This window comes from Amphiura filiformis, chromosome 8 (assembly GCF_039555335.1).
Source record: "Amphiura filiformis chromosome 8, Afil_fr2py, whole genome shotgun sequence".
In the NCBI taxonomy this organism is placed as follows: Eukaryota; Metazoa; Echinodermata; class Ophiuroidea; order Amphilepidida; family Amphiuridae; genus Amphiura; species Amphiura filiformis.
In genome coordinates, this window is record NC_092635.1 from 4,029,839 (window position 1) to 4,056,410 (window position 26,572).

Sequence of the window (26,572 nt, forward strand, 5' to 3'; positions counted from 1 at the left end):
CTGTATGTAGTAGCATAAGAAATTACCTTGACGACCAAGTAAAATTTAATACAATTATTAAGTGACATGTTTACCTAATACTATAAATACTTTTGTTACAACCTATATACAACTTAAGGAAAACGTATAAAGGACAATTAAGAGAAAAAAAGTGTAAATTAATTTTGAATAACTGTGAGTAGAATATAGTAATATCCGGAATAATATGAGACAACTTTGATCAAAAATCGGAGCATTTAAAAAAATTGTTTACCCCTGTAAAAAAAATTTGACATTTGACCTTTAGGCCTATAACTTAAGAACTGTACATCGGAGATAGATCAAACTATACTTTTTCTGAATCCTAATAATGAGAGGATTACATTAGTATGGTTTTTTTTACCTAGAATATGAAATTTTGAAATTTGAGCCCTGCATTAGCGGCCACTTTTGTTTAATGCAAATTAGAATTTTTCCAGTATTCTCTATTTGTCCTTTTGGATATGTTGTTAACTTGTTCAGGAGGGTGTTATAGTCAAACAAACACATTGGTGTTCCAATTTTGTCCAAATGCAACCATTATTTTAATTGAATTAACTCGTCTATTACTTTGGTGGGGCCTTAACGTGATAAGTACAAAACACAATCTGAACAATTTTATGTCTTAAATACAGAAGGTCAAAATTTTAAAACTTTAGTACATATCATTAGATTTATAAAGCTTACTTCGAGGACTGCTAAATGTCAAAAATATAAATTTTTAATAATTTGCCATAAAATTTGTATTCTATCGTGAATTTCAACAAATCAAAATGATTGTATATCAGAAGGATATTCCTCGTATTAAGAATGCATTTTGGTGTGTCTGATTTCTCTCGAGTCCCACAAAAATACTGTGCAAACGTCGCTATCCGATCACTTAAAAAGTGAATGAATATCTCAAATCGCACACATAGGCCTATGTACAAGTAAAAAATGTGTTCTTGTAACATACTAAATTTATCATCAACAATATTTTGTATAATTATCTGTGTTCTAATGTACACGTTTTTCTTGATGCCACGTTGTTCTTTGTTCCACAGGATATCGAATCAATACCATCGTGTTTTTAACAACGTGGAAGTAGTAAGTGCCCTCCCGACAAGATGTTACCCAATGATGAGACTGGTGGCAGCTTGGAGGACTTTTGTTGGCTCTCCATCGACGATGATTAGTTGCTTCATTAAGTCAATTTTCTAAATAAAAGCTTTGATTTGTAGCAGACTGTGCTCACTTCATCTTTTTCTACCAGTTCTCTCATTTGGATATATAAGCACAGTTCTCTTATCAAGGTAAGTCTATATAATGTTTGTGTTTGATGCCGGGGTTTGATGTCTTAAAAATATATATTTTGTATGTAAGGGGCGGTCACCCACCTTTGCACATTTTTGTGGGCCCTGAGAGCACATCAGACACACAGAATTGCAAATACGAAATATGTCCTTCTGATATCAAATTATTTTGATTAAAAAAATAAAAAAAATTCGCGATATAATATTAATAATACAAATTCTATGGCATATTATTAAAAATTGATATTTTTGATGGACGGCTTTTACTCCCAGCTACATGAACTTAAAAGGACTGTTTTCAAAAATGTCAATTTTCAATACTCTTCAAAGTAGTATTATATCGCAAATTAAAAAAAATCAAAATTATTTGATATCATATTCTCGTATTCAAAATGCAATTTGGTGTGATGTGCTCTCAGTTCCCACAAAAATACGTAAAGACGTCGCTATCTGAGCCCTTAATGAATCCGATTCATGGTGTGATTTTTAAAGGTTTTCAGCTTTAGGAAATACAATATGCAATGTTTCAGATGGGCAAGAATCGTTTATTGTTGTGATTCACTCAGTCCCGTAGTCCAGGGGGAGTGGATGCGGGTGCGACTGTGACTCCCTCGATAAAAAAAAAGATTCACTTTTCAGGGTAAAATGTAACATTGTACCCAGGAAGGTCCAAATTAGAAACAGTAAATTTACAAAAGGAAACCAAATTTTGCATTAATGTGTAACATGTAATCGAATTGTATTTTAGAAAATGATTCCCATTTTGACATAGTCTAAATTTAGATTCTTTTGACTGTAATTATTTTTGACTAGTTGTGTATAATGATTGCTCCAGCAATTTATGAACAAATTTTAATAGAATAGTGAAACAGAATTAAATAAACAAAAACAAACAAGTAAATACATAAACAAATCAGATGGTATGACTGTCTTTTTTTTTTTGTCTTCTGCCCGAATATTTTTGAAGGGAGAGTTAATATAGTGCCAAATGCCATCTGAAAAAAAAACCCGGGAAAAGTATACGAGGTAAGAATGACTTACAAGTTTGTGTGTATATTATAATCATTATAATGTAACCTTTTGAATTAATGTATATTTTGTGATTTTTTTTTCTTCATAGTATCAAAATGTCAACTATTTCCATTCTGGGGACCTCTCTCCTCCTGCTCGTCGCGCTAGCCGAGTTGGGCGCCGCCCAATACCCCGCTATGCCTTTCACACGCCGTGGAAAGAAGAGAAAGAGTAAATCCGACAACCGTTCCAATCAAGATAAGGAAAATGATTTTCTTGTCACCAAGAAAGTTTTCTTTGATATGGCCATCGATGATGAACCAATTGGCAGGATTGTTATTGGTCTATTTGGTGAAGCTTGTCCCGTGACGGTGCAGAATTTTGCAGCTTTGGCACGAGGAAATTTCAGAAACGATGTGAGTCTATAATTTTTCTGATATGAATAATAATAGAACTACTGCAGCATTAATTTTTTAAACCATGATCATGAAAGAGAATGCATCGACTGAAATTAAACCATACAAGTCTTTGAAATTGATTGTTTAAGAATACAAAACAAAAACAACAAAAATAACAGCACGCATTTCACCCCAAAGTTTAATGGATATTGCTTTAGGTGTAAATAAAGAATTTGATGATGTAACAAAACCGGTGCTGTATCTTTTTGAAATTTGGAGATGTTCACTACAAAGAAAGAATACCACTGTATATTATTAAAATAGTGCCGCAGTCGATCCCGAGGATGTAGAGATGTTAAAAACATTGTGACTTAAAACGATGTCACTTTTAGGGTGCGTACAGAGTATGCATAGTTCTTCTTACAGACAGTAAAATAATTAGCAGTTATATTCATCCCTATCCTAAACAAAAAAAAATGTCAAAATTAAAACCAGCAGCCAATACCCTTTAGCTCTGATTTAACTTAACACCTCATATAGGGGTGAAAATAACTGATACCTTAAGGGCTGGGGTATGAACGTTTGGACAGTATTTATTTTGGGACATTAGAGCACATCAGACATATCGAATTGCATTCTGAATACGAAGAATGTCCTTCTGATATCAAATAATTTTGATTTTTGAAATTCGCAATTTAATACACATTTTATGGCAAATCATTAAAATTGATATTTTTGATATTTAACAGTACTTGAAGTAAACTTTATAAATCTGATGATTTATACTTAAAGTGTATGTAGGTGGGATGAAAAGCCGACGATCAATTGAAAATTTTGACCTTTCGTATTGAAGATATGGATTTTATTTCCCAAAACACCAAAAAAAAAGAGGTCTTTTGGGAAAAAATCCATATCTTCAATATGAAAGGTCAAAATTTTCAATTGATCGTCGGCTTTTCCTCCTGCTACATACACTTTAAGAATATATCATTAGATTTATATAATTTACTTCGAGGACTGTTATATATCAAAATTTGAAAAATATCAAATTTTATAATTTGTCATAAAATTTGTATTATATTGTGATTTTCAAAATTGAAAATAATTTGATATCAGAAAGACATGCTTCGTATTCAGAATGCAATTCGATAGGTCTGAGGTGCTCTCATGTCTACAAAAATACTGTCGAAACGCAATAAACGCTCATTTTAGATCCCTTATGTTGCTGTCTAGTTTATTCCATACGTGTAAAGCTGCTCTTGCAATTGAAAGTCACTGGGTTGTTGTATTTTTCACCAGAAATTAAATTGAAATATAACAAATATGTTCCGTTTTGATTATTTTGCAGAAAGCTTTGACATACAACAACACAATAGTTCATCGTATTGTGCAGGATTTCGTCATTCAGATGGGCGATGTCGTGGAAAATGACGGCACAGGAGGTAAGTAAAGTTGACCATACCACGGTGTCACAATTTACCTCAAATAATAATACATTCCAAGACAAAAAACATTTCTTTTAAACAATTTTGACTTCAACTTTATTTCTGTACATAAACAGTATAATATTTTTTGAAAAGTTACACCAACATTGGGAAAAGTTCAACACATGCATTTATTTCACTAATTAAGGTACTACTCACACCTCAATTCTGTTGAGTTTTCTTAAAACTACTTTATTAACAGCCATGTTATTTGAAAATCACACATTTTGTCGAATAATTTGGAACAGTTAAAAGTTGGTCTTAATCCTTGAATTGTGGAAACGTTTGGGCCTCATAACTTCTAAATTGTTAGTGTAAATTGTACAAAAGTATACTTAGGCCTATTTAGAATGTCAAAGACAAAGATTCTATATAATTGTGAGGTCAAACAATGAATATGGGCAAAAATGCTCGGTTTTGTAAAAAACTCCCAGATTTAAACCGGTTTTTTTACCCAAATTTTGTTGGGCAAAATGACTGATAAAAAAATCCAACACATTAATTTTGCATTTATTTTTAAAAACTAGATAATACATATCTAGGACCCGTTCATTTATTTACTTTCGATAAACTTCAACAAAAATGGTTGAAATTTGGGCGAAATTTTACCTTCGATAAACTTCAACAAAAATGGTTGAAATTTTGGCAAAAACCAGGCTTTTTAACGTCTTTTCTGTGTGCAAAATTTAGCATTTTTCAATCACATTTACTTTTATATGCTTTAAGACCAATAATTTAGCAGTTATGAGGCCCAAAATTTTGCATAACCCCAGGGTTAAGACCAACCTTGATTTATTCCAGATCCAAGATCCAACCATTTATTTTTCATCAAGAAAAAGTGGAAAATATGTGCACTATTATGGAATTTAAACAGATTTGTCTAATATAAGTGCATTTTAATCATAAACATAAATTCGTGCACATTTTTCCGTTCTACAGGACGTAGCATCTATGGTCAATATTTTGCCGATGAGAACTTCTACCTCAGTCACTGGGGCCCTGGATGGGTTGCTATGGCCAACGCTGGACCCGATAGTAACAATTCTCAGTTCATCATTCTTCTGACAACGGCTAGATGGCTAGATGGCAAACACGTTGTCTTTGGCAAGGTCGTGGAAGGAATGGTAAGTACAGTAAATATTATACACAGTCAATCAATCAATCAATCAATCAATCAATCAATCAATCAATCAATCAATCAATCACAAACTCAATCACAAACTCAATCAATCACAAACTCAATCAATCAATCAACATCAACTAATCAACCAATCAACTAATCAATCAATCTCAAGCAATCATCAATCAATCACTCAATCAATCAATCAATCGTCCAATCGCTCACTTATTATCTGAATATTTATATTTTTACAGGATGTGGTGGAAGAGATTGCAGAAGTTGAAACAGATGATTTTGCCTTCCCGACCGTTCCAGTTGAAATTATCAATTGCGGAGTCATGTCCGTGAAAGAGCCTTATTTGATAGAAAATCCCGAGGAAACAGAAAGCAAGAAAAGAGAAGAAAAGAGAAAGGCGAGAAAGGCAAGAATGACCAAAGACAAGAAGGAGAAGAAGAGCAAGAAGTGAACATAATGATCTGAGTTTATAAGACTTTGTACACGAAGGTCATGGATATACGGAATTTTATCGAATCCCGGGATCGAATCCTTAACCGGGAATCGAACCCAGTTGTATTAGATAAAATTACGTGCAATATCAAATGGAAGATTGAAGTGGGAGAAGTACTCAAGTGTAAATATTTAGTTCTTTGAAAATGTCGGGTTAATTTTAAGAGGTCCTGTTCCCAGAAACCTCATGTTCTATTCATTGTGTTTGAAAAGTAGTGATAATTGTGCAGTCTTCATAATACTTTGACTTTGTCCAACTTAGTTTGATTTCTAAATGTATGCAAGCTAATGAAGTATTTAAAAACTGGAATCATATTTATGTTACAACTATGTTATGAACACTTGAGTTCTTCTTCCACTGGGGTATTCGATTGAATTTAGTAATTATTTAAGACCCAGCAAAAATGGTTATAAAGACCAAAATAGTCTGCAACCATGAAAGAATCCATTTGATTCCTCCCAAAAAATGTGACGCGCAATCAAGCAAAATGAATCAATGGGCTATTCTATTTGAAATCCATACACCCCCTATGGAAGACATGACTTCAATCACTTAGGGAATACGAATTTCAAATGGGATAACTTGAATGGGTGACTCAATTCGAAATCTACACCCCTGTGTGGGAAATTAAGATGATATGGGGTGTATGAATTTCAACTAGAATAGCCCGTTTGTAGCCCAGAATCAAAATTGTAATTTGTAAACATCCTTATAAAAAGCCCAGCAAACACAAAAACGTTTTAAAAACGTTTTAAATATGTTATATTTTGGCTTTTGGTTTAGGTAAAAACGTTTTAATAACATTAAAATGTCGGGTTATATAAAGGTCATGATAACGTTTTAAAACGTTTTGTATGAAAACACACTACAGCAATATTTTTTAAATGTTTTCAAACAATGTTATTTTAAACTATTTTTGTTAACATTGTTGCCAAATATTTTGTCAATACTTAAATAACATTATGTTAAAATATTTGAACCCAGCAAACACAGAAATGTTCTTAAAATGTTTTTTCAAAACCTTTTAATAACATTTAAATGTCGGGTTATATAAAGGTCATGAAAACGTTTTTAAAACGTTATTGCAAATATTTTGGGCAAACATTTTTCGCAAAATATTTTTCAACTCCCAAAATAACATTCTGTTTAGAATGTTTTGTATCAAGTTTTCAAGAATGTTTTTGGAATGTTATTAAAACGTTTTTATACCCTTTATATAACCCGACATTTAAACGTTTTCTGTAAAACATTTTTGTTTGCTGAGCAGTAGATTATCAAAAATGTTTTGTAAGGTTATAAAAACGTTTTATACTCTTAATATACCTTTTATATAACCCGACATTTAAACGTTTTCTGACAACCTTTTATAACCTTTTGCGAATGATGTCGAAAACGTTTTGTGTTTGCTGGGAGTAAGCGATAATATGTTGGAATTTTATTCAAAACTTGATTAATTACGGTTTCCGAGATACAATTATTTATACGTTGCTGAAACAATGAAAAATGAATAGACATATATTTTCAACAAGTTAAGCTACGAATAATCTCCCTTGCCTTTATTGCACTACATAAGCGAGAACCTTTTCATTTTTTGCTATATAGTCATGATAGAGTTCTGCATTGAATTGTCATATTTTGTTGAAACAAATTTATGGTTCTGCAACACTTATTACCCGGCTGAAAAAGAAAGTGCGTGAAAACATATTTTGTCTATTTCTTTTTAGTTCCAAAGGTTTCAATCAAACTTGACTTGATGCCACTTAGGTCCTTTTGAAAACAAATCTAACTATAATGTCCTTACAGTACATAACAAGCAACAATTTGTTTGTTTCCTTATTTCATATCATTACTTCACAGACTACTACGCCATATGCAGCGAAGCCAAAGAAATATTATGTAGCTAGATGTATTGTTGTAGAATTTTAAAGTAGATTGACACTCGCACGAAAACATAGGGTATAGAATTTTACAAACTTAGAAAAGGTACTAAATCATGAAATAGTTTGATCAAGAAATGAAAATCATGCAAATTACAACAACTGAAGCATTGGAGGTTCATATTTTCTGATTCAACAAATTTAATAACTGTGGACGTTTCTCCATCATGTCCATTGGTCATGTTGATGAGATGTAACAACGGGCTCTTACAGACGCAAAATGCTTTTTCATCGACAATGATTGAACCTTTTTGCATCCAGTTGATTAGGGTGCTAATATATACCTTATGGAGTTTTGTTCGTGTTGCATTCTATACATGCCGTAGTATACCTAAATAGAGATTTACGAGTGTACTTTTAGTTAGTCTTTTCATTTTAGTTATCAGTTTAGTTTTGTGAATTTTGTGAACGAAAAGAAAAAGAAACAACAACAATTTTATTTTTGAATTGTGTCTTATTTACAAGTACGATGACTTATGAACAGATTGAAATTCTGCTTGGGTTAAGAAACATTGGCTCTGGTATTCGTCCACAGAGCCTGTCAATCCAAGATATGTGCATGTCAGTGAACTGTCAAAATCTTATAGAAGAGTACTTTCTGTTATCATCCTAGATAATTACAGTATATCAGACTCAGTCATATTTATTGCAGGACAATCTGGGAGCAAAACAACTTGGTAGGTACTTTGGTCCATGGCCAAAAGATTACAAGTTCGTGTTAATTAAAAGCTATACGACGGAGCTGCGTAGTATGTTGATATCGTGGGTGGATATCCTTTCCTAAAAATACAGTCATTGTCCTGTTATCATGAATGGTCAACGGTAATATTTCTCATTTTTAGGAATTTCGATTCACTTCCCTAATTTGTTGTATTATAAGCCCATTATAAGACGGTTACCGGGGGGAGGCAGTCGAGGCACTTCAATATGAAATGGATATATAAGTGTGATATAGGTGTAGGGCTGACACTTTCACAGTGAGCATGGCAAATGCAAGGGGCATTCGGTGAGAACAAAAAATATGGAGTAATTGGGTGAGAGCATGATTTTTGGCATCGGTGAGAGCAAAATGTAAAAATATATGGGGTCATTGGGTGAAAACATGACTTTTTTAAATGAAACTTTTGGGTGAGAGCCGAAACAGTGCCAAAGAAACCTCGAACATTGAATTTCTAGTTCTAAATGGCTTCAAATTTCTTAGGGTGACCGAGCATGTGTTCGTAAACGAATATGGGTCTTTGGGTGACGGCGACGCTGAAATAGGGGGTATTTTAAGACAGATACGCGTCACCTTCGAAGTGGGAGTGTAGCTCGAGGAAGAATATTCTGAGTGTCGAGCACTTTTTTGCAGACCCAAAATTTTAGCAGATCAAAAAGGAGGACAAACGATTTTGGGCACACATTTGTAGGGCACCTTTTCCACAGACTGTAACCAAAAAAGTATACAATTGTACTTTCGACCAAAACTAACTGAAAGCGCATTTGACATTATTATTCCTGCTTTAATAAGTAATTCAGGCTATCAGAAGCAGTTTCGTTGGATTCATTTAATACTCGGGTTCAAAAATTATGTCCGATTATCTAAAGGGTCTAGAAAGAGGATTGGGCCACTTTCATCATATTCGAGGGAATCAAGCTTGTATAACCACGTAAAATTAATAAATAATTATAGATCGTTACATATCATATAGTTTGCAGCAAACAAAAATGGAAAAAAGAAGAAGAAAAAAAAAAGGAATTCCTTTAATACTGTTACTGCTTAATTTCATTTTTAAATACATTACAAAAACACTGTTTAGCGATTAAACACTTCTCTAAACACATTTTTGCCATCACTTTGTAAAGACATTCATGTGTCAAATTTCTGAACGTTGGTCAGTAATTGTGCTTAATTTCTAAACATCTGACATTCATATTCTAAACATAACGTTTCTAAACACATTCTTGCCATCACTTTCTAAACACTGTTTTTGTAGTGTACTGTAAAAAATGCACTTCGTTTCCATATTTATTTAAAGCTTATGAATAAAAATGTTTCATACTGCCATAAAATCAGTTTTTACTCCCAAAACAAAGAGAGTAAGTAAATTACTTTCGTGATAGGTTTGTTTTTAGCTTTAGGGCAATTTTGGAGCAAAACAATTTGGTAGTTACTTTAGTCAACTTAGTCAATTCTGAAGTTTTCTTCTTTTTTTTTTTTGTGCCAAATTTTGCATTACAATTTGCATCACTGAATCTGAATGGGCCTTTAAGTAGGGTCAATCGATCGTCGTTTTTCACCCAAATCTGACAAATCTGAAAAAAATCCGAAGATTTTTTGCAAAGATAATTTAAAAAAAAATCAGCCCAAATTAATTAATTTGGCCCCAAAACGACTGATTTTAGCCAAATTAAAAAATAAATCTCCAAAAACACGGGATTGTTTTTGTCTGGTATGAAGCACATCAGACATATCGAATTGTATACTGAATACGAAGAATGTCCTGATGATATAAAATAATCGGTCGGCGTTTTTCACCCAAATCTGACAAATCTGAAAAAAAAAAAAATCCGAAGATTTTTTTCAAAGATAATTTAAAAAAATTTCAGCCCAAATTCATTAATTTGGCCCCAAAACGACTGATTTTACATGATTTTAGCCAAATTTAAAAAAAATCTCCAAAAACAGGATATTTTGTCTGGTATGAAGCACATCAGACATATCGAATTGTATTCTGAATATTAGTACGAAGAATGTCCTGATGATGTAAAATAATCAAATTATATATTTTTTCAAGTTTTGATATATAACATAACATAACAGTCCTCGAAGTAAACTTAATAAATCTATTAAATAAAATAAATGTACTTACCAGTGTATGTATAGCTGAGATGAACAGCCGACGATCAATTGAAAATTTTGACCTTTCATATTGAAGATATACATTTTTGTCCCCAAAAGACCTAATTTTATTTTGGTGATTTTGGGAAAAAATTCCATATTTTCAATAGGCCTACGAACGGTCAAAATTTTCAATTGATCGTCGGCTTTCATCCCAGCTACATTCACTTTTTAAGTACATATCATTAGATTTATAAAGTTTACTTCGAGGACTGTTAAATATCAAAAATATCAATTTGAATCATAAAATGTGTATTATATCGCGAATTTCAAAAATTCTAAATTATTTGATATTGAAAGGTCATTCGTATTCATAATGCAATTCGACATATCTGATGTGCTCTCATGTCCCACAAAAATACTGTCCAAACGCTCATACCCCACCCTTAATACCTGCAAAAACTTCTACACCAATCTAATTCAAAACAAAACAAAACTTAGATTCCTATTTTCAAACGTTCATGACATAAGTATGATAAAACTAAATGTATTTTTTGTATAAAACTTACACAAATCTACGGAAGCATATTAGTGCCCCCTCCCAAAAAAAAAAAAAATGTGTTAAAAATTATTGCAAATATTCGCAATAACATTGCGAATAAACACAATAACATTTCAGATTGCGAATATTCGCAATAATTTTTGATGCAATTTCATTTTTGTTTGCACTCCGTACTTTCTGAAATTATTACCTTTTACACCCCCAGCTCAGTACTGTTTCAAAATGCTTCTCCTCCTACATATTACACCCTACAATGACGTAACTCATGAACTTGCACATATGTATCGACTATGTCCAGTGCCCATAGGGTCTAAACAGAATTGGGGTCAAAGATCATTAAAGGGGCATTTCTGGTATTTAACCAAATAACTTCAAAACAAAATGCTTCTTCTGCCACATATTAAACTGTTAAATAGCACAATGACGTCATTTGCACATATGCATCAGCTATACCACACGCCTATATAACACAGAATTGGGGTCAATCTTTCAATTGCATTAGGGGTATGGGGCTCAAACTCGGTTACAATAAATCTCATGACCAGGGGAATATTTTGCGGGGGTCAGATCAAAGGTCATGCAGAGGTCACATTTTTTAAACGCATTTCCTGGACATCTGTAAGGGGTACGGGGCTCAAACTTGGTGACAACAAACTTAATGATCAGGGGACCATGTTGGAACACTTTGCAGGGGTCAGGTCAAAGGTCATCTGGGGTCAAATCTTAAAATTGCATTTTCTGGACATCTGTAAGGAGTATGGGACTCAAACTCGGTGACCTCATGACCAGGGGAACATTTTTGGAACATTTTGCAGGGGTCAGATACCCCCACAACACCAACACGCCCCAGCTAGGTTTGTGGTCTATGACCACCATTTGCCACTAGTTAACAAATATTTCACTAAGTGGTTCATCTTGTATGTCATATATATAACAGAAATATTAAGATTTCAGTATAAATGAATATAAAACTAAAAAACGTCCCTTGTGTTGAAACATCTTATAAGGACTTCAGATGACATAATTCAAAATACCGTGATTCATTCTAGCTATATTCTTGATTGAAATTTATCCTAGATTTTCCATTTTAAATCACACTAAAATTTAATCTCTTCAGTCTCAATTGACTTCTTTTATCAAGTTTAGATTATAGTCCCTTAAAAGGGTATTTCGTGATCCACAGCATCATCCCCCCACTTTTCTAAAAAAAATGTTGAGATTTTTATATCACTGGAATGGAAACCTCTGGCTACATGATGTTTATGTACAAAATATTTCTTGCAGATTAATTCGTTTAGCAAAGATATCGGGAAATTTGAATTTCGTTCTGGTATACCAGAACGAAATTACAACAGTGGCCTATGGAGCAGTGTAATACACATAACATGCATAACTCGCAAACGCAAAATCGGAATCAACTGAAATTTTGGTAATAAGCTTTTTTCGTGGATATCTATTGAAAAATGTCATAAAAAGAGGATGCTAGGATCCCTAACTGTCTCCCCTAAGTTGTTCAAGACATTCCCATATAACAGCATCCCTTTACTAGTAGTTTATTTTCTTTTAAGTTTAAGACATTCCCTTTACTTTCTCTCTTAAGTTTAGGACATTGCCTTCATGTTTTCCCTATATAAGTATAAGGGATATCCGGATAGAAGTCGATAGAACACCTATTAATTAAAGGCAACCAGTTCATAAGCCTCATTTAATTGTGGAATCTTAGTCCCTTTGTTTTTTGCATTTGCTCTGTTTTATTTTCATTTTGTCTACCCTTCAATTTACTAATTTAGTGTGCTAATTATTTCAAAATCATAAATTAAAATATCACTTCCAATGCCCCATTGTTTAAAATTACCCATCTTATAAGAGCACCGACCAGATGGTTCATGATTCAACTTAATTCACTTATAGTCACTTTTCTACATAAAGACAGAAAAGGGGCCCAAGCTGTTTTAGGACTACTTTACATAATCAGACAATTGGCCATATCTTTCGCTTGTAGACCACCGATTTTAATGAAACAAAGCTTTATGTAGTAGCATAAGAAATTACCTTGACGACCAACTAAAATTTAATACAATTAATAAGTGACATGTTTACCTAATACTATAAATACTTTTGTTACAACTTATTATACAACTTAAGGAAAACGTATAAAGGACAATTAAGAGAAAAAAGTGTATAATTAATTTTGAATAACTGTGAGTAGAATATAGTAATATCCGGAATAATATGAGACAACTTTGATCAAAAAATCGGAGCATTTTTTGATTTTTTTTTACCCCTGTGGACAATGGTGGGGACCAAGATTTGAAATTTGACCTTTAGGCATATAACTTAAGAACTGTACATTGGAGATAGATCAAACTATACTTTTTCTGAATCCTAATAATGAGTGGATTACATTAGTATGGTTTTTTTCACATAGAATATGAAATTTTGAAATTTGAGCCCTGCATTAGCGGCCACTTTTGTTTAATGGAAATTAGAATTTTTCCAGCATTCTCTTTTTGTCTTTTTGAATATGTTGTTCAGGAGGGTGTTAGAGTCAAACACATTGGTGTTCCAATTTTGTCCAAATGCACCCATTATTTTACTTTAATTGGCTCGTCTATTACTTTGATACGGGCCTCAATGTGATAGGTACAGAACACAACCTGAACAATTTTATGTCTTTTAACAATAATTAATATACGAAAGGTCAAAATTTTCCATCTTTAAGTACATATCATTAGATTTATAAAGTTTACTTCGAGGACTGTTTGTTAGACAAGATGTTACCCAATGATGAGACTGGTGGCAGCTTGGAGGACTTTTGTTGGCTCTCCACCGACGATGATTAGTTGCTTCATTAAGTCAATTTTCTAAATAAAAGCTTCGATTTGTAGCAGACTGTGCTCACTTCATCTTTTTCTACCAGTTCTCTCATTTGGATATATAAGCACAGTTCTCTTATCAAGGTAAGTCTATATAATGTTTGTGTTTGATGCCGGGGTTTGATGTCTTAAAAATATATATTTTGTATGTAAGGGGCGGTCATCCACCTTTGCACATTTTTAAGGGCCCTGAGAGCACATCAGACACACAGAATTGCAAATACGAAATATGTCCTTCTGATATCAAATTATTTTGATTAAAAAAAAAAAATCGCGATATAATAATACAAATTCTATGGCATATTATTAAAAATTGATATTTTTGATGGACGGCTTTTCCTCCCAGCTACATGAACTTAAAAGGACTGTTAAATGTCAAAAATGTCAATTTTCAATACTCTTCAAAGTAGTATTATATCGCAAATTTAAAAAAAAATCAAAATTATTTGATATCATATTCTCGTATTCAAAATGCAATTTGGTGTGATGTGCGCTCAGTTCCCACAAAAATACGTAAAGACGTCGCTATCTGAGCCCTTAATGAATCCGATTCATGGTGTGATTTTTAAAGGTTTTCAGCTTTAGGAAATACAATATGCAGAGTTTCAGATGGGCAAGGATCGTTTATTGTTGTGATTCACTCAAACCCGTAGTCCAGGGGGAGGGGATGCGGGTGCGACTCCCTCGATAAAAAATGTAAACTTTTAAGTGTAAAATTAGCACAAAAACAGTTCAAAGTAACTCCAAGAGTACGTTTAGGTGTTATGTTTAAAAACCAAATTTTGCATTAATGTGTGTAACATGTAATCGATTTTATATTTGGAAAAGAATTCACAGTTTGACACAGCCTAATTTTAGATTCTTTTAACTGTAATTATTTGTCAGTAGTTGTATAGTGATGATTGCTCGATCAAATTATGAACAAATTTTGATCGAACGGTGAAACAGAATTAAATGTTGTCAGCGTTAAAAAAAACCACACACAAAACAAAAAAAGAAATAAACAAACAAACAAACATATATAAACAAATCAGATGGTCATCGTATGGGGAATTCCCGGACATTTTCGAAGGGAGATTAAATAAATTATAGTGCAATCTGAAAAGTACCGGGAAAGGTATATGAGGTAAGAATGACTTACAAGTTTGTGTGTATATTATAATCATTATAAAATAACCTTTTGAATTATTGTATATTTTATGATTTTTTTTTTCACAGTATCAAAATGTCGACTATTTCCATTCTGGGGACTTCTCTCCTCCTGCTCGTCGCGCTAGCCGAGTTGGGCGCCGCCCAATACCCCGCTATGCCTTTCACACGCCGTGGAAAGAAGAGAAAGAGTAAATCCGACAACCGATCCGACCAAGATAAAGAAAATGATTTTCTTGTCACCAAGAAAGTTTTCTTTGATATGGCCATCGATGATGAACCAATTGGCAGGATTGTTATTGGTCTTTTTGGTGAAGCTTGTCCCGTGACGGTGCAGAATTTTGCAGCTTTGGCACGAGGAAATTTCAGAAACGATGTGAGTCTATTTGTTTCAAAAACTTCTTAGGAAAATCAGCACTTCATTAATCTGATGAATAATAATAGGTAATCCTAATCCCCTTTTCGAACTACTGCAACATTAATTTTCAAACCATTATCATGAAAGAGAATAACAGAGTTCTTCGTCAAAAATCAGAATGAATCGACTGAAATTAAACCATACAAGTCTTTGAACTTGATTGTTTAAGAATACAAAACAAAAACACCCAAAACAACAACAACAACAACACGCATTTTCACCACAAAGTTGAATGGATATGCCTATTGCTTTCTTTATTTACAGTTAGGTGTTAACCCAGCAAACACAAAACGTTTTAGACACCATTCGCAAAAGGTTATAAAAGATTGTCAGAAAACGTTTAAATGTCGGGTTAAAGGGTACATTAATGGTATAAAACGTTTTCATAACATTAAAAAACATTTGTTGGTAATTTACTGCACAGCAAATACAAATGTTTTACAGAAAACATTTAAATGTCGGGTTATATAAATGGTATAAAAACGTTTTAATAACATTCCAAAAACATTTTTGAAAACTTGATGCAAATCATTTTAAACAGAATGTTATTTTGGGGTTAAAAAATATTTTGCAAAAAATATTCGCGAAAAATATTTACAATAACGTTTTTAAAATGTTTTTATGACCTTTATATAACCCGACATTTAAATGTTATTAAAACATTTTGTAAAAAACATTTTAAGAACATTTCTGTGTTTGCCTGGTGCAAATATTTTAACACAATGTTATTTAAGTGTTGACAAAATATTTGGCCAAAAATGTTTGCAAAAATAGTTTACAATGGCATTTTGAAAACATTTTAAAAATATTTTTGTAGTGTGTTTTCATACAAAACGTTTTAAAACGATTTCATGACCTTTAGTATAACCCGACATTTTAATGTTATTAAAATGTTTTTACCTAAACCAAAACCCAAAATATAACTTATTTAAAACGTTTTAAAAACGTTTGTGTGTTTGCTGGGAATAAAGAATTTGATATAAGGTACAGTAAATAACAAAATATCATTTTGAAATTTTGAAACGTTCTCTACCAAGAAAAAATATCACTGTAACTTATTAAAATAGTGCTACAGTCGATCCTGTAGGCCTGTCGATAAACCGATAAGTCGATTTACCGAATCCAGAGCAGAGCTCTTTTAAGATATTAGACTGTACTCAGTGGCGGGTAGAAAAAAACACATGTTATTTGGTGTGTGTATGGATGGGGTGGGGGGGGTGTTTGTGTGTGAAATAAGACAAACAAAATACCCGTGTAACTATTTCCAATTTATTACAAATTGAAAATTTATGTTTACTAAAGTCTGCATACCTTCCTTGACTCAATAATTTAGATATTGTTGTATCTCTAAATATAATGATGAGAAGTATATAAAAGTATCATTTTCAGAAAGGAAATGATGCAAAAAAAATCCCAACTATTGAAAGTCACTGTTTTTTTTGTTTGTTTTTGATTATTTTGCAGAAAGCTTTGACATACAACAACACAATAGTTCATCGTATTGTGCAGGATTTTGTCATTCAGATGGGCGATGTTGTGGAAAATGATGGCACAGGAGGTAAGTAAAATTTACCAAAACTGGTTAAATTTATATCTAGTGTTTAGAAAAAATTTCTTTGTCATTCTAATTATGTATACTTTTATATGCTGTAGACCAACAATTTAGCAGTTATGAGGCCCAAAAGTTTCCATAATTCCAGGGTTAAGACCAACCTTTTATCTATTCCAGATCCAACCATTTTCCGTCAAGAAAAGGGGGAAATGTGTGGACTATTTTGGAATTCCAAACAAATTTGTCGAATGTGATGTGTGATTGGGCAAAATTAAACTGGATTTGATCAATTTCAATAACAAATTAACATAAAAGTAGCAAATATTTCCAACTGGGTACAATTGGAATTGAGATAGCTGTCAAATCTTCAACAGGGGGTGCGGATTTTAAATTGAATAGCCCATTACAACACAACCAGTCAAACCGTAGATTCTAGAAGGAGAAGGAATTTCTAGGGTCTATGTGCAATAAAATATTACATTTAAAAAAAATTTAAACCATAAACATAAATTCGTGCAAATCTCTCCGTTCTACAGGACGTAGCATCTATGGTCAATACTTCGCTGATGAGAACTTCTACCTCAGTCACTGGGGCCCTGGATGGGTTGCTATGGCTAACGCTGGACCCGATAGTAACAATTCTCAGTTCATCATTCTTTTGACAACGGCAAGATGGTTGGATGGCAAACACGTTGTCTTTGGCAAGGTCGTGGAAGGAATGGTAAGTACAGTAAATATTATACACAATCAATCAATCAATCAATCAATCAATCAATCAATCAATTAATTAATTAGTCAATCAATCAATCAATTAATCAGTCAATCAATCAATCAATCCGTCAATCAATCAATCGATCAATTAATTAGTCAATCAATCAATTAATCAGTCAATCAATCAATCAATCAATTAGTCAATCGGTTAGTCAATCAATCTCAATCAAGCATCAATCAAAATATCAATTAATCAATCAATCAATTAAACACCAATTCAATCAATCAATCAATCAATCAATCAACATATCAACGAATCAATCAATCAATCAATCTCAATCAAGTATCAATCAATCAACCAACCAATCAATAAATAAATCAATCAACCGCTCACTTATTATCTTAATATGTTTTTACAGGATGTAGTGGAAGAGATTGCAGAAGTTGAAACAGATGATTTTGCCTTCCCGACCGTTCCAGTTGAAATTGTCAATTGCGGAGTCATGTCCGTGAAAGAGCCTTATTTGCTAGAAAATCCTGAGGAAACAGAGAGCAAGAAAAGAGAAGAAAAGAGAAAGGCAAGAAAGGCAAGATGACCAAAGACAAGAAGGGAAAGAAGAGCTCGAAGTGAACATAATGATCTGAGTTTATCAGACTTTGTACACGAAGGTCATGGATATACGGAATTTTATCGAATCTCGGGATCGAATCCTTAACCGGGAATCGAACCCAGTTGTATCAGATAAAGTTACGTGCAATGTCAAATTGAAGAGTCTAGCGGGAGAAGTACTCAAGTGTAAATATTTAGTTCTTTGAAAATGTCGGGTTAATTTTAAGAGGTCCTGTTCCAAGAAACCTCATGTTCTATTCATTGTGTTTGAAAAGTAGTGATAATTGTTCAGTCTTCATAATACTTTTACTTTGGCCAACTTAGTTTGATTTCTAAATGTATGCAAGCTAATTTAGTATTTCTAAATACTTCATTTTTTGAAGTATTTAAAAAAAGCCTGGAATCATATTTATGTTACAACTATGTTATGAACACTTGAGTTCTTCTTCCACTGGGGTCTTCGATTGAATTTAGTAATTATTTAAGACCCAATAAAAGTGGTTATAAAGACCAAAATAGTCTGCAACCATGAAAGAATTCATTTCATTTCTCCCAAAAAATGTGACCCGCAATCAAACAAAATGAGTCAATAGGCTATTCCATTTGAAATTCATACACCCCCCATGGAAAATATAACCTTAATCTCGTGCTAGTAATACGAAGGTCGCCGGTTCGAATCCGGCCAGATGCACTGGGTTTTTTCAACGTTTATGCTCTGGGTAAAGATTAAAATTTGTTCAACCTTAATCTCCCACTTAGGGAGTGCGAATTTCAAATGGGGTAACTTGAATGGGTGACCCCATTTGAAATCTACAGCCATGTGTGGGAGATTAAGATGTATTAGTTAGGGGGCGTATGAATTTCAACGAGAATAGCCCATTTGTAGCACAGAATCAATATTGTAATTTGTAAACATCCTTATATAAAGTAAGCGATAATAATGTTGGAAATATACTCAAAACTGGATTAATTACAGCTTACGAGATACAACTATATATTTATACGTTGCTGAAACAATGAATGGATATATTTTCAACAATTAACCCAGCAAACACAAAAACGTTTTTAAAACGTTTTAAATAAGTTATATTTTGGGTTTTGGTTTAGGTAAAAACGTTTTAATAACATTAAAATGTCGGGTTATATAAAGGTCATGAAATCGTTTTAAAACGTTTTGTATGAAAACACACTACAACAATATTTTTAAAATGTTTTCGAAATGTCATTGTAAACGATTTTTGCAAACATTTTTGGCCAAATATTTTGTCAACACTTAAATAGCATTATGTTAAAATATTTGCACCCAGCAAACACAGAAATGTTCTTAAAATGTTTTTTACAAAACGTTTTAATAACATTTAAATGTCGGGTTATATAAAGGTCGTGAAAACATTTTAAAAACGTTATTGTAAATATTTTGGGCAAACATTTGTTGCAAAATATTTTTTCAACCCCAAAATAACATTCTGTTTAGAATGAGTTTTCAAAAATGTTTTTGGAATGCTATTAAAACTTTTTTATACCCTTTATATAACCCGACATTTAAATGTTTCCTGTAAAACATTTGTGTTTGCTGTGCAGTAAATTACCAACAAATGTTATTTAATGTTATGAAAACGTTTTATACCATTAATATACCCTTTATATAACCCGACATTTAAACGTTTTCTGACAACCTTTTATAACCGTTTGCGAATGATGTCGAAAATGTTTTGTGTTTGCTGGGAAGCTACGAATAATCACCTTTGAATGCACCGAGAAATTTTTAATTTTTTGCTATAGACATGATAGAGTTCTGCATTGAATTGTCATATTATGGTTCTGCAATACTTATTACTCTGCGGAAAAAGAAGGTGCGTAAAAACGCACTTTGCCTATTTCTTAATAGTTACAAAGGTTTCAATCAAACTTGACTTGATGCCACTTAGGTCCTTTTGAAAACAAATCTAACTATAATGTCCTTACAGTACATATAACAAGCAACAATTTGTTTGTTTCCTTGTTTCATACCATTACTTCACAGACTACGCCATATGCAGCGAAGCCAAAGAAATAATATGTAGCTAGATGTATTGTTGTAGAATTTTAAAGTAGATTGGCACTCGCACGAAAACATAGGGTATAGAATTTTACAAACTTAGACAAGGTACTAAATAGTTTTATCGATCAATAAAGAAATGAAAATCATGTAGATTACAACAACTGAAGCATTCGAAGTTCAATTTTTCTGATTCAAGAAATTCAATTACTGTGGACGTTTCGCCAAGTTAACGTTTCTCCATCATGCCCATTGGTCATGTTGATGAGATGTGACAACGGCTCTTAAAGACGCAAACTGCTTTTTCATCGACAATGAATGAACCCTTTTCATCCATTTTATTAGGGTGCTAATATATACCCCGGATATATCCCTATGTTTTGTTCGTGTTACATTCTACACCCCGTAGTATACCTAAATAGAGATTTACGAGTGTACTTTTAGTTGTAGTCTTTTCATTTTAGTTATCAGTTTAGTTTTGTGAATTTTGTGAACGAAAAGAAAAAGAAACAACAACAATTTTATTTTGAATTGTGTCTTATTTACAAGTACGATGACTTTTGAAGATTGAAATTCTGCTCGGGTTAGGACTGAATATTGGCTCTGGTATTCGTCCACACACTAGGATCCACAACATGCTCATCTATCAGGGGTACAGTTCTTTAACCCCAATACATTTGTACATTCATTGAATGAACTTTGAAAATGTGGGTACCAAAACTCATACTCTGCAACCTGAGGTCAAATTTTGCACTATGATTGTTTAATTGAGGTTATTGAACTATGCCATTGGGATGAGGCCATTGTGGTTCATAGTGACAGAGCCTGTCAATCCAAGATATGTGCATGTCAGTGAACTGTCAAAGATCTTATAGGAGGGTACTTTCTGTTATCATCCTAGATAATTACAGTATATCAGACTCAGTCATATTTATTGCAGGACAATCTTGGAGCAAAACAACTTGGTAGGTACTTTGGTCCATGGCCAAAAGATTACAAGTAATAGTTATTCCACGAGTGGCCTTCAGGCCACAAGTGGAATAAGTTACTTGTACCAGCCCAGAGTGATACATGGCAAAAGAGACCACTGTCTTGGCAACACATGTTATTTTACAAGTAGAGAAATTTAAACCACAACCCGCGAAAGAACGCCAAAAAACGCCGCTCACTAGGGATATCCAACTAGATTGGCCCGCAGGGCTACAAAGAACCACAAACCGCGCAATTTGGATATCATACAAATTAAAACCACAAACTTCGAAAGACAACCAACAACCGCCGCTCAATAGAGACATCCAGCTAGATTGGCCCGCAGGGCTTCAAAAACCACATACCGCGAAGAATGAGGGAAATTAAAACTACAAACCGCGAAAGACCGCCAACAACCGCCGCTTAATAGGGGAATCCAACTAGGGCTACAAAGAACTATCAACCGCGAAATTTGGATATCCAACTAGATTGCCCCGCATGGTTACAAAAACCACAATCATTAAAACATAATTATCTTGCTAAGTCGTGGCACTAAGACGCTTCCGTAGTATAAGCCTTGCTACATAGTTTCAATTTTAAGTAAATCTGACTGACTCTGTGTCTCGCTGGCATCGTCAACATTGGGTATGTGTTGTTCATATTTACATTTCTTAGTTGCCTTGAATAATTAAAGTATATTAAAATGTATGTATCCCTATTAACATTACAGTCACGCGGTAGCTGTGACCAGCAAGTTTTAAAAATAAACGGCTGATAAAGTTTTATTAAATTATTTACTGTCATAAATCAAGGATAACATCATTTCAAACATCTATTTTTCGTTTTATTCGTTTTATGGAGTACTTCGTAACCCGATTACTTTCCAAGCTTAGAGCTGCTTGGCTACATTCATAAAAAGAAAGAAAATCCACCAAAAAACGTTGACAACGTAAAGAAAGCAGCAAGTTTAAAAAGCCCCCACCTCGGCTCACTTTTTTAAAACTTGGTCCCATTTTAAATATCAACAGCAAATCGGTGGTTTTAACGTTTAAACAACAGCATCATTGCCATTAACATGCCTATTTGTTATTCGTTTAATTCAATCATTGGCCATGAACTTAATAATTATTATAAAAGAAAACATATATAGGATATTGGCCAAGAACAACATAATAACCTTTCTGATCGTTCCAGAAAACACCTCTGCATGAGAATCATTCATTTTGGGATTGCCCTCACCGTACCTTTGCTAATATGTATCTGATGAATACTCCAATATATATATATATATATATATATATCACCAATTAATGGCGCTATTTATTTTATGTTTTGGGGATTCCCCCGTTATATAGAGCACAGGAATTTAGTTGTGTCTACGCTAATGATCACCTTTCCAAAATTGCAAACATAATCAGGTTATGAAAATTGAGGATTTCTGATTTTGAACAATTTTTCTGCCGGATTTTTTAACCTTTGGACACTTTAAAAGTCTGGATTTCCATCAGTCACGATTGGACAAAAAGTCCGGAAATCCGAACTCCTCTATATAGGGGGTGTACATCTATTTTCTGGAATAGCCCATTATCAAAAAAGATTATGGCGTTATGACAAATGGCGTTGTTTATATTTTAACTCCTTTTGATGATACATTTTGATTACATCATGTTCATTGATGCGGGGAATCTTTCCTTGTGAAAGAGTTTTAAGATAATATGGAGGCTTTTCAAGCTTTCGGTTTTCCAATCTCATTAATCCTATTGCCCTGCGGGTACGTTATCTCTATTTTTGTTCATTTTAATTTGAGTGATTGGGCCGATTGCATTACAAAACACTGAAAGACATGCCGCCTAATTGCTAAAAAACCAAAACATTAATGTTTTTTCAAAATGACAAATACTTTCTTAACAATGGAACAAAAACAAAAAAAAAGCATTTCTGTTTCGAGAAGAAAAAATATTGAAAAGACCAATGCATTGAAGGCCGGTGACTAATTATGTGACCACGGAATCCTATGTTATAAAAACATTTATTAACGTATGTTTGTAACTTCATTGCAATTTCATCTAATAGATGAAATGTTTTTGTGGATGCGGAGATCATTCAATCAAATACATGTATTTCTCTTATTCTTATCCAAACAGTTAATTCCTAATGCATTAGTGTTCCTAGACAGAGCCAGTCTTTTATAATTATATGCTATTGTTTATGACTATGTAATAAAACAGTACTAAAGGATTTAGCGCTTGATGAAAGATATGCACCGTTTTTCATTGGCCATGATGCCGGTGATAACACTGATAAAAGCCTATTGTCAACATTCTAGACATGTAAAATTAAATTGTAAAGTTTCATATTACATAAGATCTATTAATTAATTGACTTGGAAATTGATGACGACGTGTGATATTACAAATTCTGTTTAACTTTTATGGTTATTACTTTAAAACTTTTATTCCTGGTTTAATAGATTGAACTAAATTATTAGGATCGCACTTTGTTTCATCTGAGCATGGACTGTAGAACCGTGAACATTTTCGCGCGTTTCTGGTCCGTGGAGGCCAAAGCAGGTATTTCTGAAAATTGAGTTACTTTAATTATTACCTTATACAAACATTGTTTTTTGCTCCATATATCTGCCTTTATCTCAGTTTTAAATTTGCCGCCTCAACAGAGCGACTGATATCGCCAAAGAAAACTTGAAACAGGGTCTGGCCAAAATGAAACAATGGTAGGCCTATGATCAACATGCAAGAGGAAGAGTGTTCAAACAAGGTGACAAAGTTCTAGTACTGTTTCCAATTCCAGCACACCCATTACAAGCTATATAGATATCATGACCCATGTGAGGTAGAGTCTCAATAGTGGGTGAAGTAGACTATATTATCAAGACTCCTGGTAGATGCAAGAGCAGCGGGTAGTTATGCCACGTAAATATGCTCAAAGAGTATGTTGAAAGAAGTGACAGTGGCATTTGAAAACCTGTGTGTACAGTAAAACCTGCTGATAATGTAGACAAACATGCCGATGTAGACAAAATCGCCAATGTAGACAAGAATAAAGATGATCTGATGTCACAGGAGCTGGAGCACAAAGAGTATAATGTAAAATTGAACAATTCTGAAGTGCTCACTAATTTGGACTTACAGTTAGGTCACCATTCTCAGGATCAACAAAGTCAAATTGCAAATTTGATTCACAAATTTGACAATTAGAGTCACGCGGTAGCCGTGACCAGCAAGTTTAAAAAAAAAGACTGATAAAGAAGACTAATAACAGATGCTCCCGCGAGACTATATTTACAGCTAACATTAAAACACTTGACATCTATTGTTCGATGTTATTTTTCGCTGGGTACAAAATGCGGCTATTAAAAACCATGCTAAATGTTATTTACAGTCCCAGGTGTAATATCTTGACAACTCATTAATTCCAAAAGGGCCACCAATCCTACAGTCAATCATTGTTCGTAATAAACAAATCCACCAAAAAAACGTTGACAACGTAAAGAAAGCAGCAAGTTTAAAAAGCCCCCACCTCGGCTCACTTTTGAAACTTGGTCCCATTTGTAAAAGATACCGATTTAAACTTTGTCATAATTATCAACTTAAAACATTTCCAGAAGTGTTATGTATCTTTAATGTGCCGATGCGATATTAAGTTGTTAGCATTCTGGAACGATCAGAAAGGTTATTATGTTGTTCTTGGCCAATATCCTATATATGTTTTGTTTTATAATAAGTAGGCATGTTAATGGCAATGATGCTAATGTTTAAACGTTAAAAACACCGATTTGCTGTTGATATTCAAAATGGGACCAAGTTTCAAAAAGTGAGCCGAGGTGGGGCTTTTTAAACTTGCTGCTTTCTTTACGTTGTCAACGTTTTTTGGTGGATTTTATTTCTTTTTATGAATGTAGCCAAGCAGCTTTAAGTTTGGAAAGTCATCGGGTTACGAAGTACTCCATAAAACGAATAAAACGAAACATAGATGTTTGAAATTATATGTTATCCTTGATTTATGACAGTAAATAATTTAATAAAACTTTATCAGCCGTTTATTTTTAAAACTTGCTGGTCACAGCTACCGCGTGACTGTAATGTTAATAGCGATACATATACATTTTAATAAACTTTATTCAAGGCAACTAAGAAAATGTAAATATGAACAACACATACCCAATGTTGACGATGCCAGCGAGACACAGAGTCAGTGCGATTTACTTCAAATTGAAGCTGAGAAATGCAAGGCTTATACTACGGAAGCGTCTAAGTGCCACGACTTAGCAAGATAATTATGTTTTAATGATTGTAGTTTTTGTAGCCCTGCGGGGCAATCTAGTTGGATATCCAAATTTCGCGGTTGATAGTTCTTTGTAGCCCTGCGGGCAATCTAGTTGGATTTCCTATTAAGCGGCGGTTGTTGGCGGTCTTTCGCGGTTTGTAGTTTTAATTTCCCTCATTCTTCATGCCAACCATGATTGTGGTTTTGTAGCCCTGCGGGGCAATCTAGTTGGATATCCAAATTTCGCGGTTGATAGTTCTTTGTAGACATGCGGGGCAATCTAGTTGGATTTCCCTATTAAGCGGCGGTTGTTGGCGGTCTTTCGCGGTTTGTAGTTTTAATTTCCCTCATTCTTCAAGCCCTGCTCTCTATCGGGGGGTCCGTGTGTCTGTGGTGGGGACAGTCCCTCCTTTTAATAGGCATTTGGGTATTTTTGCCGCTTTGCTAATTCTAACTATGACTTTAGTGGCCTTCCATATTTGGTTGTATCTTTTTGGATACATTTTTGTCCCTGCTGGCCTTCCATACTATAATAATTTTTCACACCTATAGAGTGTATGCAATAAACCAACCAGAACGGTATAACAATTGAAATGACAGTCATGTTGGAATACAGTTCTACGATAGCTGAAGATGACAAAGGGACAGGTCTCTAGATCGATTCAACAACCATTCATACATATCACATGTTTTATTGTCCTATTATCATGCGAATCGCCCCGTGGTAGGACAGAACTAAAAATGAGAAAAATATTGGTAACATCTTGCTTTGATAAAATAAAATATCCTAATAGCACTGGATGATTAAAATTG

The 26,572-nt window shown here is 33.5% G+C and overlaps 2 protein-coding genes across 2 annotated transcripts; both read left to right on the forward strand.

The window, feature by feature from the left end:
* The first annotated feature begins 1,158 nt into the window (after positions 1-1,158).
* On the forward strand, positions 1,159-6,532 carry LOC140158517 (peptidyl-prolyl cis-trans isomerase B-like). The gene is made up of 5 exons (XM_072181636.1): positions 1,159-1,310; positions 2,431-2,737; positions 4,068-4,161; positions 5,143-5,327; positions 5,578-6,532. The coding sequence occupies exons 2-5, from the start codon at positions 2,438-2,440 to the stop codon at positions 5,788-5,790; spliced, it is 792 nt and encodes a 263-aa protein (XP_072037737.1). The 5' UTR covers positions 1,159-1,310; positions 2,431-2,437; the 3' UTR covers positions 5,791-6,532.
* A 7,408-nt stretch (positions 6,533-13,940) lies between these two features.
* Positions 13,941-20,218, forward strand: LOC140158518 (peptidyl-prolyl cis-trans isomerase B-like). The gene is made up of 5 exons (XM_072181637.1): positions 13,941-14,112; positions 15,247-15,553; positions 17,060-17,153; positions 17,684-17,868; positions 18,278-20,218. Exons 2-5 carry the CDS (start codon positions 15,254-15,256, stop codon positions 18,452-18,454), a joined length of 756 nt encoding a protein of 251 aa, XP_072037738.1. The 5' UTR covers positions 13,941-14,112; positions 15,247-15,253; the 3' UTR covers positions 18,455-20,218.
* Positions 20,219-26,572: the final 6,354 nt, after the last annotated feature.